Source organism: Psammomys obesus, unplaced genomic scaffold (assembly GCF_907164565.1).
Source record: "Psammomys obesus unplaced genomic scaffold, mPsaObe1.curated_primary_1811, whole genome shotgun sequence".
In the NCBI taxonomy this organism is placed as follows: Eukaryota; Metazoa; Chordata; class Mammalia; order Rodentia; family Muridae; genus Psammomys; species Psammomys obesus.
The window spans coordinates 9,834,535-9,848,361 of NW_026593286.1; the positions used below are offsets into that span (position 1 = coordinate 9,834,535).

The 13,827-nt window shown below is 41.5% G+C and overlaps 1 protein-coding gene across 1 annotated transcript in view; it reads right to left on the reverse strand.

Moving 5' to 3' along the window:
- Positions 1 to 13,827, reverse strand: part of Col4a3 (collagen type IV alpha 3 chain) — a 118,257-nt gene that overhangs the window by 32,133 nt on the left and 72,297 nt on the right. The window contains exons 16-28 of the mRNA XM_055616488.1: positions 13,337 to 13,381; positions 12,795 to 12,848; positions 10,951 to 10,992; positions 9,036 to 9,120; positions 7,952 to 7,987; positions 7,474 to 7,638; positions 6,866 to 6,958; positions 6,318 to 6,413; positions 5,196 to 5,266; positions 3,785 to 3,967; positions 2,511 to 2,679; positions 666 to 758; positions 6 to 68 (exon numbers count right to left, since the gene is read on the reverse strand). Of these exons, the coding sequence (XP_055472463.1) occupies positions 6 to 68; positions 666 to 758; positions 2,511 to 2,679; positions 3,785 to 3,967; positions 5,196 to 5,266; positions 6,318 to 6,413; positions 6,866 to 6,958; positions 7,474 to 7,638; positions 7,952 to 7,987; positions 9,036 to 9,120; positions 10,951 to 10,992; positions 12,795 to 12,848; positions 13,337 to 13,381 (1,195 nt within the window). The remainder of the gene's footprint in view (positions 1 to 5; positions 69 to 665; positions 759 to 2,510; positions 2,680 to 3,784; positions 3,968 to 5,195; positions 5,267 to 6,317; positions 6,414 to 6,865; positions 6,959 to 7,473; positions 7,639 to 7,951; positions 7,988 to 9,035; positions 9,121 to 10,950; positions 10,993 to 12,794; positions 12,849 to 13,336; positions 13,382 to 13,827) is intronic.

Here is a 13,827-nt window from a genome sequence, read left to right on the forward strand (position 1 = left end):
TGGAATTCCTGGTTCACCATCAGGTCCAGGAAGACCAGGATCACACTTTCCCACAGGTCCAGGCAAACCTTAAAAACACATACATATGCATGTCAGTGACTTTCCTTCATTTGGAAACAACAACAAAATGTCTGTATTCTCCGTATCATTCCAGCACTTTCTGGAAATTATGGAATAATTGTTTTTTTCATCTTTTCTTCCCATTCCTATGGCGTGGGCTAGAGGTTAGGAGTTGCTACAAATTTTAAAAATATAACTTTGTTCTTTAAAAATGATCCTAGATATCTTTAACTATATATCTTCCTCTGTAAATGCAAAACTAAGTTTCAACTCACTTTAGCAAAGAAACCAACTTTCAAATGAAGTTGCTGAGGAAAACACCCTGGTTCGTGGGGGTGACATTGCTGGCTCTTCCACAGGAAGCCATGGGGATCATTCTTTGTCAGGTCTCTTTTGGAGTACCAGGGGAGCATGTGAGCAATCTCAGGGATAGCAGAAAGTCCCCCTGCCAGCTGGAATTTTAGAATGGTTCCCACTTATACTATACTTTCTTTCAGACCCAACAACTATATTTTTTCTTTATACTGGAAGTAGTGTTTTCTGAGGAAAGTCTGAGTGCCTGCCATCTGATGTCATGGATTATACTCAGCAAGAGGGGTACTCACCAGGTAGACCTCGGGGGCCAGCCTGACCAGGAGGTCCTGGAGGGCCTGGGGGACCTGGAACTGGTGTTGCTACACCTGGCTCTCCTTTCAGACCTTAAAAAGAAAACATGGTTGTGTGACTGGGTTGCATGTTGAAGTGTGTTTTTACAACAGTGGGAAATAATGTGTGCGCATGCATATGAGTATCTGTAAGCAATTCTTATATAAACACAACCCAAGAAAAGTAAAAACCAATCCCTGTTTTTATGTGTTTCAAAAGTAGTTTGGGGTGGCCAGTCTGTAGAAACATTTCTAACTGATCTGCAAATATTTATAAGCATTGGTTTAAGCCTGGCTTTAATTAATAACCCAGAAGGATGGTCTACTGAATGAAAGGTTGTTCCAGAAATAGATACTAGACATGAAGTGGGTGAATGGTGGTAGGGTACCAGTTTATCGGACGGCTGGTATTCATGGAAAGTAATGGGGTATGTTGAACAAAACAGCAAGAGTGACTCAGCACATTGGGCCTGGGTTTGAAATTTGGCACTGCTGTTTGCAAGCTTCTTGAGTTTGGGCAGATTTCTTAACCTCTTTGAGAAGTTCCTTATCTGTCCCTGTGGAAATGATGCTTACCTGGCAGATGTTCTGAACACAGTGACTAATGTTAACCCATGTTTGTGGTAAGTCTTCCCACAGACACATATTTATTAAAAAAAAAAAAAAGGTATGGTTCACACTATGTGATAGAAAATTGGATAATGTATTTTGTGCTAATGAGCTCCTTTGTTTAGATTCATATTTACAGAGAACAAAAGAAGGTTGGATGAGGGATTAAACAGAAGTCCATGAACTATATAAAGAGCTGGACAGTAAATAGTTGGGTCTTGTTGTTCTGATCTGTTGCAACTACATTCTCTGCCTTTGTGAGCAGCCAGAGATGACACAGAAGTGTGGCTATATTCCAATAGCCTCATGTACGAACACTGTAATTTGAAGTTTATAGATTTTAATGTGTAACAGAATATTGTGAAAAATTTCTTCAATTGTTTAAAAGCATAGGAACCATTATTTACTTTTGAACCACATAAAATCCATTGATGGGCCAGGTTTGTACTTCCATACAGCATAATAAAATCCTGGATCAGAACAATAGCCTCCAAAGTAATGTGTGGGAAAAAATAAAACAAACAAATATCTTAAAATAAGCTTTACATACATGTGGATAAATGTACGCGTTCACTTGATGACATATATGAATACTATGAAAGGGTCCCCAAGTCTTGGTATAAATAGAGACTATGCTATCCTGGCAATCACTGTTCGAAGTGACCTTGGAAGTGATAAGTGACCACATAGGCATTACTTGTTCAAAACCCCATGGTAAGAACCCATTTCTCCTGGACAAAGAATTATTTTCAGTACTTGTAGGTCCCCAAAGTCCCATCAACTTTAAAACTATCATCAATGATTTTTAATATAGCTTAGATATTTTGAAATTTTGTGTTTGTAACCTGGAGTCACACATCTAAGAGAAGACACTTCTTCAGATCAAGTGTGTAGCTTTTTGCCTCCTTCAAGTGTCTTGTAATTGAGTTCTACTCAGCCCTTGGGAAGGGATTCATTTCATGTGTTGATAGTAGTCATAGATACTGATGATTACAGGAAGTTTCAGATGAGCAGCTCATGACAGGGAAACAGGATTTTGTCTGTCGTGTCTTTACTTGTCCTGTCCCAGTCTCTGAGGAGACATATTTGCCAGGAACAAGTCTGCATGTATATTTATTAGTTGTGAAGGAGCTTTGTTGGCTGTGGGAATTGTCTCCCACTTCACAGAAAAGCAAGACTGGAAAAAAACTAACCAACCGGCTTCTCCAGGTGGTCCCCGGGCTCCAGGGACTCCTTGGGCTCCCTTTGGACCTGGTTCTCCTTGGGGTCCATAGCCTGGTGGTCCAGCTGGTCCTTCAGGTCCTGGTGGCCCTGGGGATCCAGGTGCTCCTGGAGGTCCCTGGTCCCCTTTTCTTCCACTCAGAGCCTATGACAACAAGAACATGTTTGGTAGTGCCTCACTCCAGTGTCTCCTTACCACAGATTGTTATTAGCCCAAATAGGGGGACCAGACAGGCTAGTCTTTAGATGTATCAGGAAAAATAGTCTACCATATGTACATCTGGGAAAGTAAAATTTAACTTGTTAGAGAGTCTGTAAATTAGTGTGTGTGTGGTGTGTGTGTGCGCGCGTGCATGTGAGTATCTGTAAGCAATTCTTCAAACTTGCTTACCAAGTTTTTCCAAACTGCCCCAGATGAGGTCCCTTTTATTAGATAAATCTGATTAGCACTTGGAGAAGCAGAGAAGCTGGCATTGTTGTAAACTAATTTGGATAAACTTCTCACAAGTCCTTCGTGGAGACCCTTGGTTTGTCAGTCTATGACATTTTTAGTTGGGTGTGTGAGACATTCTGTCCAGTGAAAAGAATAAAATTTGCATAAAATGAAATGCTTTAAACATTTTTTTATTTGACTTTATTTACCATTAAATATTTTATCTTAGAAGAATAGGAATAGCCCCAGAAATGTTTACTAAAAATTTTCTATGTGAGTAAGTAACATTCTGTTCTTTCCTTTCCCTTCCTCCTTTTCAGCCCTGGTTCTCTGTTACTTTTTGTTTGACAGAATTTCACATAGGCCGTGTTGGCCTAGAACTTCCTATGTTGCTGAGAATGACCATGAACATCTTCTGCTATCACATCCTCCATGGCTGGATTATAGGCATGCACAATGATGAACAGTTTTTGGTGTTGAGGGTCGAATCCAGGGCCTCCTCTGTGCTAGGAAGGGTACTGCCAGCTGAGCCGTAGTCTACTCTGACATTTTTGTTCTTTTCTACAAATGAATTTGATCTACATATTGAATTTTAAGTTGTGAACCATAGTAAGTGTAGAGTTACAGCTAGGCTAAGCTGCTGAAAGGAACGTACTTATTTTGTCAAAATGCCATGCATATTTGCTTAGATCCTTAGTTATTTTGAAGATGCCTTGTGTTGGTCTAGAGTGAAGAATGCTGTACTTTTTGGTGGTTACAGTGTCTCCTAACATTTCACTAAAGGGTGGGAGAGGTGAAAGGATTCTTCAGTACGAACCGGTTCACCCCTAGGTCCTGGTGATCCTTTCACTCCTGGACGTCCAGGATTTCCATCGAAGCCCCTTCTCCCTGGCGGGCCCCTGGGTCCAGGATCACCTGGGTCACCCATTTGTCCCCAGGGTGGGGGTGTTTCACCTTTGCTCCCTTTAATTCCTGGATGTCCTGGGTCACCTGGGAATCCCTAGGGCGATACAAAAGTGAGTCGGCCTGCTGTTTTGGTAGAACTGTCCTTGGTAAACATTAAGACATTATCGGGAAGAACTTTTCCATTTTAGTAAACATGGATTTCCCCCAAAACACATTTAATATTTATATGTTGATAGACATATGAATGTGTATGTTTATATAAAACATCTACTGTATACATGCTATTAAATACACACGTTAGAGCCTGATTTGTAAGTGTGACACTAAGCCCATGAAGCTGCTTTGTGGTTGAGTAGACAACCCTATGCCCGTACCACAGAGACTGCCCACGAGCTGCCCTTAGTCTCCGAGTCTTTCTTCTGCTCTAGAGGTAAAGACTAGATAGATGTGGCCATCTCTTGGCATACATTACTTTTGGTGGAGGGGCTTGCTTTTTAAGACAGGCTCTCAAACTGTAGGCCAGGTTGACACTAAAGACACCGTCATCCTGTCTCAGTATCTAGTGTTAGGATTACATGTGTAAGCCACCAAGCTTAGCTGTTATGAACTCTTCTGTCCCACAAATGCAATGTCAAACATTTTACTTCTTTTCTTTTGTTCTGTTTTGTTTTTTAACTTCCCGAACAGAAAAAGAAGCCAGGTAGACAGTACAAGTCAGTAAAGTACAAACAATAATCACTTGAGAGGGACATAGTAATAGAAATTCTGCATGCCACACCACTATCATAATTATCGCTGTTTGAACGTTGGTGAATTCTAACATGCATCTCTTAGTTATCAGGCACAACGTGCTGATTCACTATAATAATGAATAGTATTAATAACAAGGTTATATATAACATACTATAATGACAGATGATCAGTAATTTTAATAGTTATATCGACATATAAATTACATACTATAAAAATGATCCTTCATATGCATTTATAATTATATATAAGTACCATTCAATGATATTTACCATAATCAGCATTAAAACATTTTCATTGCTCCCCCAGAGCCCCTAAAATCTATCTATAGTAAATCTCTGTTTCCACACTCAGCTGAGGGCAATGATCTGATTCCTGTTTCTGCTGCCACTCAAGATGACATATGGATAAATAAACTCACTGCTTTGCTCATTTACTCATACCTGTGAAGTACCTTCCAATTAAAGACCTACACTTTGCCATGAACTGCTGACTTATGTGAGATGCAATCATATTTTCAGAGGGCTCAGCTTGCCAAGCTGAGGCTTAAGTTTATAACCACAAAATCTTACTGCAAATCCGGGGAGACCTGCACTTCCTGGGGACCCCGGATTTCCTTTCATACCAGGTGCACCTCGTCCTCCTGCAAAGCAATTTATCATGAGCTACTAAGTAGAGCCAATGTATGGGGGAAATACATTTCCTTGTGAGAACAGAAAGACAATTTCCATCCTAAAATATCCATGCAGTCAAAAGTTGTCAGCTGGAACACTTAGATCCTAGCTTTTCAGTCCTCTTGTCCTTGTAAGTTTCAGGACACATATATTTATACTTATTTTTCTCATAATAGAAATAATATGTGCTCACTGAAAGAACACTATACAGAAGCAAGTAACATCTGTAAATTTACCATCAGAAAGATAATGTTTACTCAATTTTAGTAGATGTTGTACATGTTTTACATTCATAAAATCCTAAGACTCATATATATACCATTTTAGAATCATACAATATACATGTCAATAAATAAATGTAGAGGTATAGATTCATTTAAAACTTCTTTGACTATTATCTGGCTAAGCTATCAATTTTTTTTTTTTTTAGCTAACTTGCTTTTAGACTTATAGATGTGTTTTCAACTTTTAGCCGTTGTTGTCAGTGCTAAAAAACTCTCTTCAGATATTTAGCTCTTCAAATGTGCGATTCTTTATCTGTCTTAGAGATGGAAAGCTAACACAGCTGGTAAGGTTTTCCCCATAAAAAATTTGATTTAGCACCTAACGTTAAATAAAACATTATAATAATAAATATAATATATTATAAACATAATATAATAATAAATAATACAAAAATAAATAAAATTAAAATCTTTTTAAATAAAATCTTTCTCCTGAAAAAGGGCTTAAAATAGTGAAGAGTATAATCGGCTAGAGCAGAGTGACTGACAGGCCCCTCTCTCAATGTGCCTGCAGGCCTCCTTCCCTGAATTTCGATAGAATTCAGTTTCCCAGGTGTAACAGGGCCAAGATACCAGGCTTCTGAGATTTTGGCTGACTTTATGGTAGCCTAGTGTCTTCAGAACTCTTTAAATTCATTACGGCATCCCTGCAACCTAATGCTCTTTTAAATGTCCCGTGGTGTTTAATTTTCTGTCTCTACAAAGCTACCCTTTTTTTCATGCAAAGTGTCCATACCTGGGATTCCTCTGACACCATCTAGTCCTGGAGATCCCGGGAGACCGGGGGGCCCTGGGACGCAGGGGCACTGTGCACTCGGGAGGCCGGGCTCTCCTGCAGCGGGACAGTGCACGCATTGCTTGCCAGCCACACGGAGAGGTCAGAAAGCTCGGGTATTCCCCGCCCACCAGTGTTGGCCTAAACGGTTTTTTTTAATGTTGTGGAACTGATCACTGTTTGTATTGGCTCACAGTTTCATGCGTGATACTTTCTTGTGAGCTGTAGCTTTTTGAGAGGGGAAGTGTAAGGTCTACACAAAGCATCTACCGTCCCAGTCTCTCCCTATGCAGGCAGGATAGGCTCGTGTTTTAGGCTTAGCCAGCGATTCATTGCATGTTAAATGGACTACCAACTTACAGGTAAGTGACTACTTACCTAAGTGACTACTTCTAGGTAATTTGTTTAGGAAAGGACTCACTTTCTGACTGTTTAAGATCACTGCTGTCTTGAGGAAGCGGTGATGGGAGTGGACCTTTCTAACAGAACAACGCTGGGTTTGAACAAACCTTTGGGTCCATCAACTCCTGGGTCTCCTGGAGGTCCTATATCACCTGGCACTCCGCGGTCACCAGGTGGACCCGGCTGAAAACTAATGTCACCTAGGAAAAGACACCATGAGAGCTCAGTTTTGTTTGGGGGTGGGGGTGTCTGAGGGGATAGCTCAGTGGCTAAAGTGCTTGTCTGATACACACAAGATGCATGAGGCCCTGGATTCAATTATCAACACTGAGAAGACACAAAACAAACATAGAAAAGCCCAACACTATCACCAAACACACACACACACACACACACACACACACACACACACACAAACGGTTAATTTTTATATATGTTTTTCCAAAAAGCAAATTTTCAATACACATATGATTTTTCCTGCATCCCTTCATTCTTCTGGTGGAAGATGAGCCTTAACAAGTTGAGCCACAGTGGAGAAGATGCATGCTAAACAGCTCTTACAAAGACGCATTGTTGTTTTATCTTCTACTTTCTGGGACTGTCCTACAGGCGTGGCAGCACGGGCCTGAGTTTACATGGGTTTCATGTAGCTGTTCTTTGCACCATCTGTCACAAATAAAACAGACACCTAAACAGCCCCATTTTATATCTTTACCTGGACTTCCTGGAGGTCCTGGTGGGCCTGGTGGACCTGGTGAACCAGGATATCCCGGGGGTCCAGCAGGGCCAATAGTGAATTCTCCAGGGGGTCCTGTCTCCCCTTTACTTCCTTTCAAGCCTGGCCATCCGAGGGATCCTTTAGGGCCAGGCCTAGACAATCCTTGGAGAAAAGAGTCATTTGTAAGGTTTTAATATTTTTTTCTGATAAACATGTTTTTCATTTGAAAACTGAGAGATAAATTCTTATTTACAAGGGTTGTACGGTTGAAAGCCACATAAAGCATGTAAAAAAAAAAAAGTGAATATCCTTCCTTGCTCGGTGGCCTCATAGGTCACAAAGATAAGAAGCTAGGAACCCTTTTAGATCAATAAATGGAAATTTGTCTTTTATAAATAATATGAACTTATAAGAACAGTGGGTTTTCCCCTTTTACATAGCATTTTTATGTGTGCTCAAAGAAACAAGGACATACCAGGACTTCCAGGAACTCCGGGGGGACCACTAGGACCTGGGAATACATCACATTCGTTAATTGCTTACAAGATAATAGGTGCTACCCTGTCCACTTTAAAATCGTCAATGATGTAGTGATTCTTCAACTTTTAAGATATACTGCTTACAGCATTTTCATATAAAATATGAAAATTGGAAACTCAAAAAATATCTCTATTTAAACAAAAACTTTCCCTTCCTACCTCCTACAGAAACTATCATAGTTCTTTTTTTTAATTTAAATTTTATTCACTTTATATCCCAATCATAGCCTACTCCCTCAGCTCATCCTGGTTCTACACTCCTTCCCTCTCCCCTCCCCCACTCCTAGGCCTCAGAAAGGGGCCCTCCTTTCCTATCAACTGACCCCAGCCAATCAAGAAGTCTCTTCAGGACTGGCTGCATCCTCTTCTCCTTTGGCCTGGCAAAGCTGTCCTTCCAGGGGGAAGTGATAAGAAGCAGACAACAGAGTTCATGTCAGAGATAGCCCCTGCTTCCCCTTACTAGGGAACCTACTTGGAGACTGAGCTGCCATGGGCTACATCTGAGCAGGGGACCTTGTCCTCTTCATGCATGGTCCTTGGTTGGTGTGTCAGTCTCTGCAGGACCACTGGACCTAGATTTGTTGGCTCTGTTGGTCTCCTTCTAGAGCTCCTGTCCCCTCCGGGGTCCTTCTATCCCCCTACTCCTCCATAAGACTCTCTGTGCTCCACCCAAAGTTTGGCTGTGAGTCTCAGCATCTGCTTTGACCCCCTGGTGGGTGGAGTGTTTCAGAGTGTTCCCCTTCTTGAACTGCTTCCAGTGTCTATTCTACTTGCCTTTCTGAATGAGAATTAAGCATCCTCCCTATCCTCGTTACTTAGCTTTTTTAGGTCAGTGGGTTGTAATATGGTTATCCTATATTATTTGGCTAATATACCCTTATAAGTGAGTATATACCGTTTTTTTTTGTTTGTTTTTTTGTTTTTTTTTTTTTCTGAGTATCACAGTTCTATAAACATTATTCATCACCTTGAAAGACAGAACAATGACAGTAAAAGCTTTAGGAAGAAATGGATCCTTACCCTGTGGGCCACGAGCTCCTTTGGGCCCAGGTGGGCCCGGCATGCCTTTATCTCCCTTTTCCAGGTATGCATCATAATACACTGTCTTAAAGGAGAAGGCAGAGAATAAATAAAAGGAATAACTACCAGTGGACTGCTTGCAACCCCATTTATTTCAGTCTCTTCATTTTGGCCTAAAAGGGAATTTCCTTGTTTTCCTCAGTTCAAAGATTTTTATGTTAGCAGAAATGCGGCGGCCATGCCCAGACAAGTGGATAGATGTAAAGACGAAGATGACCTTCCTGAAATTATCATGTATTTCATAGGATTTCAGCTAGAGCTACATTTAATTTAACTACATTTTTAAGTTTTTTTTTTTTCTGTGATGAGCATCAAATCCAGGGCCTTATGCATGTAAGCTCTGGACCACTGAGCTATGTCCTTCACCCTAGAAATCAATGTTTTAATGATGTGACTTAACTAACACGTTTATATATTTGCTGACTCAAAAAAAAAATAAAGTAACAAGAGCCTCATATATTAAATCACTAAAGGTATCAGTAACAATGACAATACTTATCATCATAAATTCTACAATGCTCTGTGTGTACCTGCTGGGTATTTGACTCTGCTACAATTTATGCTTTCATAAAATAAAGTAGCCAATCAAAATTTCCTAGCAATTCCATAAAAGCTATCTTGGGGTGATTTGTCTCTGAAAAAGAAAGGTACAGATTTTTGGGACCTACCTTCATTCAGTGAGTTAGCATGGGGAGGGGGAAGGTCTCAGAACTTCATTTTTTTAAAAAAAGACTTATTTTACATATATGAGGGTTTGCTTGCATACGTACGTATATATGTATGCACGTATATATGTATGTATGTACCACTCATGTGCCTGGCACCCAGAGGGCAGAAGCGAGCATTGGCCCCGAACTGGAGTTCCAGATAGTTATGTGCCACCATGTTAGTGTTGGGAAACACCAGATTCTTGGCTTAACTGCTAAGCCAACCCTTCAGCACTTTACTTTTAATTGTGTGTGTGTGTGTGTGTGTGTGTGTGTGTGTGTGTGTGCATATGTGTACAGATTTCCAAAGTGGCCAGAAGCTGAGATTCTCTGAAGCTGGGGTTACAAGTGACTATGCGCTGCCCAGTGTGGGTGCTAGGAACCAAACTCAGGTCCCCTGAAAGAGCAGTAGGCACTCTTAACCTCTGAGCCATCTCTCCAGCCTTGAAAACTTCATTTTAAATAAGGTGCACGCCATGACTCTTTGCTATCCTGGGCCATTTTTACAACCTGTACCTTCAGACATAGAAACTCTACATTGGGTATGAGACCAACCACTTTGGGGGAATGAGCAGATGCCACAGCTGAGAGCCAGTGGTCCCTCTCATTCTTCTCATGAGGCCTGTGGTGACATCAGATCCATGCTGGTGTTGGGCAGCATGATACTCCCAGTGCAGTGGTACTTGGGTTGTAGGGACTGGTTCTTGTCGACTTGCATTAAACCCATGGCTGAGCTTTGGCTGCCTGCCATTAAAAGTGGGCATGCACAAAGAATGACCAAGTACTCTAGGTCCCTGGTACCCTAGCTGTCTTCAGCAGCAACCTTCTCATTACACCCCGAGAACACAGGATCACCTTGGGCAAACTGTGACTAGGCCAGGTTTTTTCTTTTGTTTTGGTTTTGTTCTTTTATTATTCAGAGTTCAAGACATGCTTTATTAGTGCATTCTAGGAACCAAACACAATCGAATCAGAATATTTATCCATTGCCAAACAGGTAACTAATGCTACAACAAGTTTTTGCCTTTGCTTGATAAGTGTAAACGCTCTTCTCTTCATCACAACAGTTAGTGCGAAGTGCCGACTTAAAATTTGCTGAGTACTTAGAAGAACTTAACTCTGACATTGCTATCTGTAGTTGTACTTACTGGACCACGGAGTCCTGGGGGGCCAGTGTCTCCTTTCCATCCCTAAATTGAAAGAGAGCTACAGATGAGTACGCAAGCCCAAAGTAGCCTAGTCAAAAAACCAAAGTGCAACGTTGGACAGGAAGTCACCAGTCAAGGTAGTGTCATTTAGGAATAATGCGTAAACCGGACTGTAGGGTTTGTAATTGCCTTTATGTCATCTTCCCGGAGAGCCCTTGTCTAGGTGGGGGCTTTGTCTGCAAGGCTGGGAAGAAGTAAGTGTTAGCCTGTCTGTTGTCCAGCTCTTCGCTACGTCACCTCCACCGTATGGTCACATGACTGTACACCCATGTTCTCACACACTTTGTAGTTGTGGGATAGCCAGGCCAGGCTTGTAGTTAATGGCCAGCGTCCCCAACCTCTTTTGTTTCAAGTGGGCAAGCCAGAATTCTCCCAGGACTGATTATTAAAAGACAGACGTTGAGTCTGAACGTAAACTTGTGCAAATGTGAGTTACCGGTGAATATCTGCAGCACATCAGAAGCAGGTAGTGCGGAATACGGTCCATAACTAGTTGATTGTGACCTTTCAGGGACACGTGACCCAGGCTGGGTTTACAGGGTCCAGGCCTACACTTAACCTCAGATGACCAAATGGGTCCCAGCAATTGTGGGCCTTTTCTGATAGCCTCTTCATAGAGGGTGATACCTCACTGAAGAGTCCTGAGCCAGCTAGTCTCAGCTTCAACTAGCAGCTAAGATTGTTTTCTAGCTCCTATCATTATTTCACTCTCATGCATTCAAAGAAACGCGATCTAAAAAAATAAAATTACCTAGGTTTTCCCCTTCCTTTCAAACTTCTATCAATTATCAACAAAATAAGTTTATCTTATTCCATGGAGAAACCTCTGTCTAACTCAAGACTGAACAAGCTTGCTTTACAATGCACAGACATCTGTGATCACAGCCCTGTTAGAGGGAAGAGGTGGAGGAAAAGACTCAGGAGCAGGAGTCTTTCCACAGGACTGATAGAATGTCTGCTCACTGTCAAGGGTTCTTCACATATTTGTCATCACTGAAAACGGGGAACATTTTTCACTAGATGATTCCCTTAGATTCCTGACCAGTGGTCAAGTCACAGCTTTAAATCTCAATACTTTGTTAACAGAAACATGATGATGATGACGATGATGATGATAGAGCACTATGTATGGGGAAGCGAGATGGTTCTTGCACGAAGCCTGATTATTCAACTTTGATTCCTCAAACCCACATGGTAGAAGAGAGAAGCAATTCCCACAAGTTGTCTTCTGCCCTCCACAAGTATGCTCTGCTCTAATTCATGTGTCTTCCCCCAATAAATAAACAAACGTGAAATGAAAAATGGTACAATGACGACAACAGAAAAATCTAAAGGAAATTGAAATTTAGGGAGACAGACTGGCAGGGATCTGTGAAGCAAACTTGTGAGATCATGGATTACACTTGCTCTTCCTACCCACCGGAGAAGTAACCACTACGGCGGGGTGGCGAGGAAGGAAGAGTGTCTCCGAGAGCCTGCCACGTGATGGGGATTCACAGGAGACAACCATCCTGACTGTGAGATGGGACTCGCACCCATTTTCCAGGAGTGGCTTTGGGATTAAGTAGGAATATCTAAGCAGCAGTCAGCTGGGCTCATATCATGCTTCCTAGTACTGACAGCTTTCATTCGATGTGGAGACCTCAGAAGACAGTCATGAAAAAATTTCACAGCAACTCAGCATCAACTAACGTATTTTTACAAAGTCTGTGGCTGCAGTGGCTTGTTCCTGAGAAGGTAGGTAATGCCTAACCAGTTGGAAAAGGCTGAAGATAGGATGTTACCTTAATGCCGGCTTCGCCCATTAACCCAGGAAAACCCCTGTTGCCTTTGGCTCCCTACAGAAAAGATAAAAGGAAAGTAGGTCAGAAGACACAAGTCGATTGTATCTGTAGGAAGCATGTGTGGTCTGGACTTACTTAATTTTTAAACATTTAAAATTCATTTTCCCAGTCAATGTGTATAGCTGTGCAAACATTTGGTATACATTGTGATGTTTCAAGACCACACTGGTTGTGATCTCTATAATCACATTGTATCTATTGGATTGTGTACTTTGTGTGTTCATCAGGCCAGGGAACTAGCATATCCACCCCCTCAACTGTCCATCATTTCCTTATGAGGTTAGAGATCTTCTTAGGTACTTTCACGTAGACAAGATACCATTGCTGATCGGGTTGGTCTTGCTGGGTTAAGTGTGTTCAGTTGACCTTCCCACCGTGGGTCTATAGAATCGACTGAAGTCTTTAAGAGCTGAAACCACCTGATTGTGGTTTCTCAAATAACCTTCGATTGCTATTATGGCTACTCAACGGGCATGTTTTACCTTAGTGCCAGGGAAGCCAGGAGCTCCGTCTTTTCCAGGTTTTCCCTAAAACAAAACACTTAAGTCAACAAAAAGGTTAACTTTAGTTAACAGAGAAAACACCCATGTTACAGTCTCCTTTTGACATCAGGCAAGAGCTCCTCAGGGAGGTCCCTCACCGTCTGATTCTCTCAGGCAGGACTCCTAGTTACTGACCAGCAATGGGCAGAAATCTTTTACTAGGGAAGTTGGAAGGCAGTGATTAGACTCAAAAGAGGGAGGGAGGACATTGGCTATGCTTTGAGCGGAGTTCCTGTCTCATCCTGATCTTGGAAGGAGAATCCAGAAAGCACCAAGCAGACAGGAAATAAGGAATTTAGAAAGAAGGAAGGGTTTACAACTTATTGATTTGAAACATAATTTCTTAAATCCTTGATAAGTAGTATGTATGTATGTATGTATGTGTGTATGTATGTATGTATGTATGTATGTATGTATGTATGTATGTATGT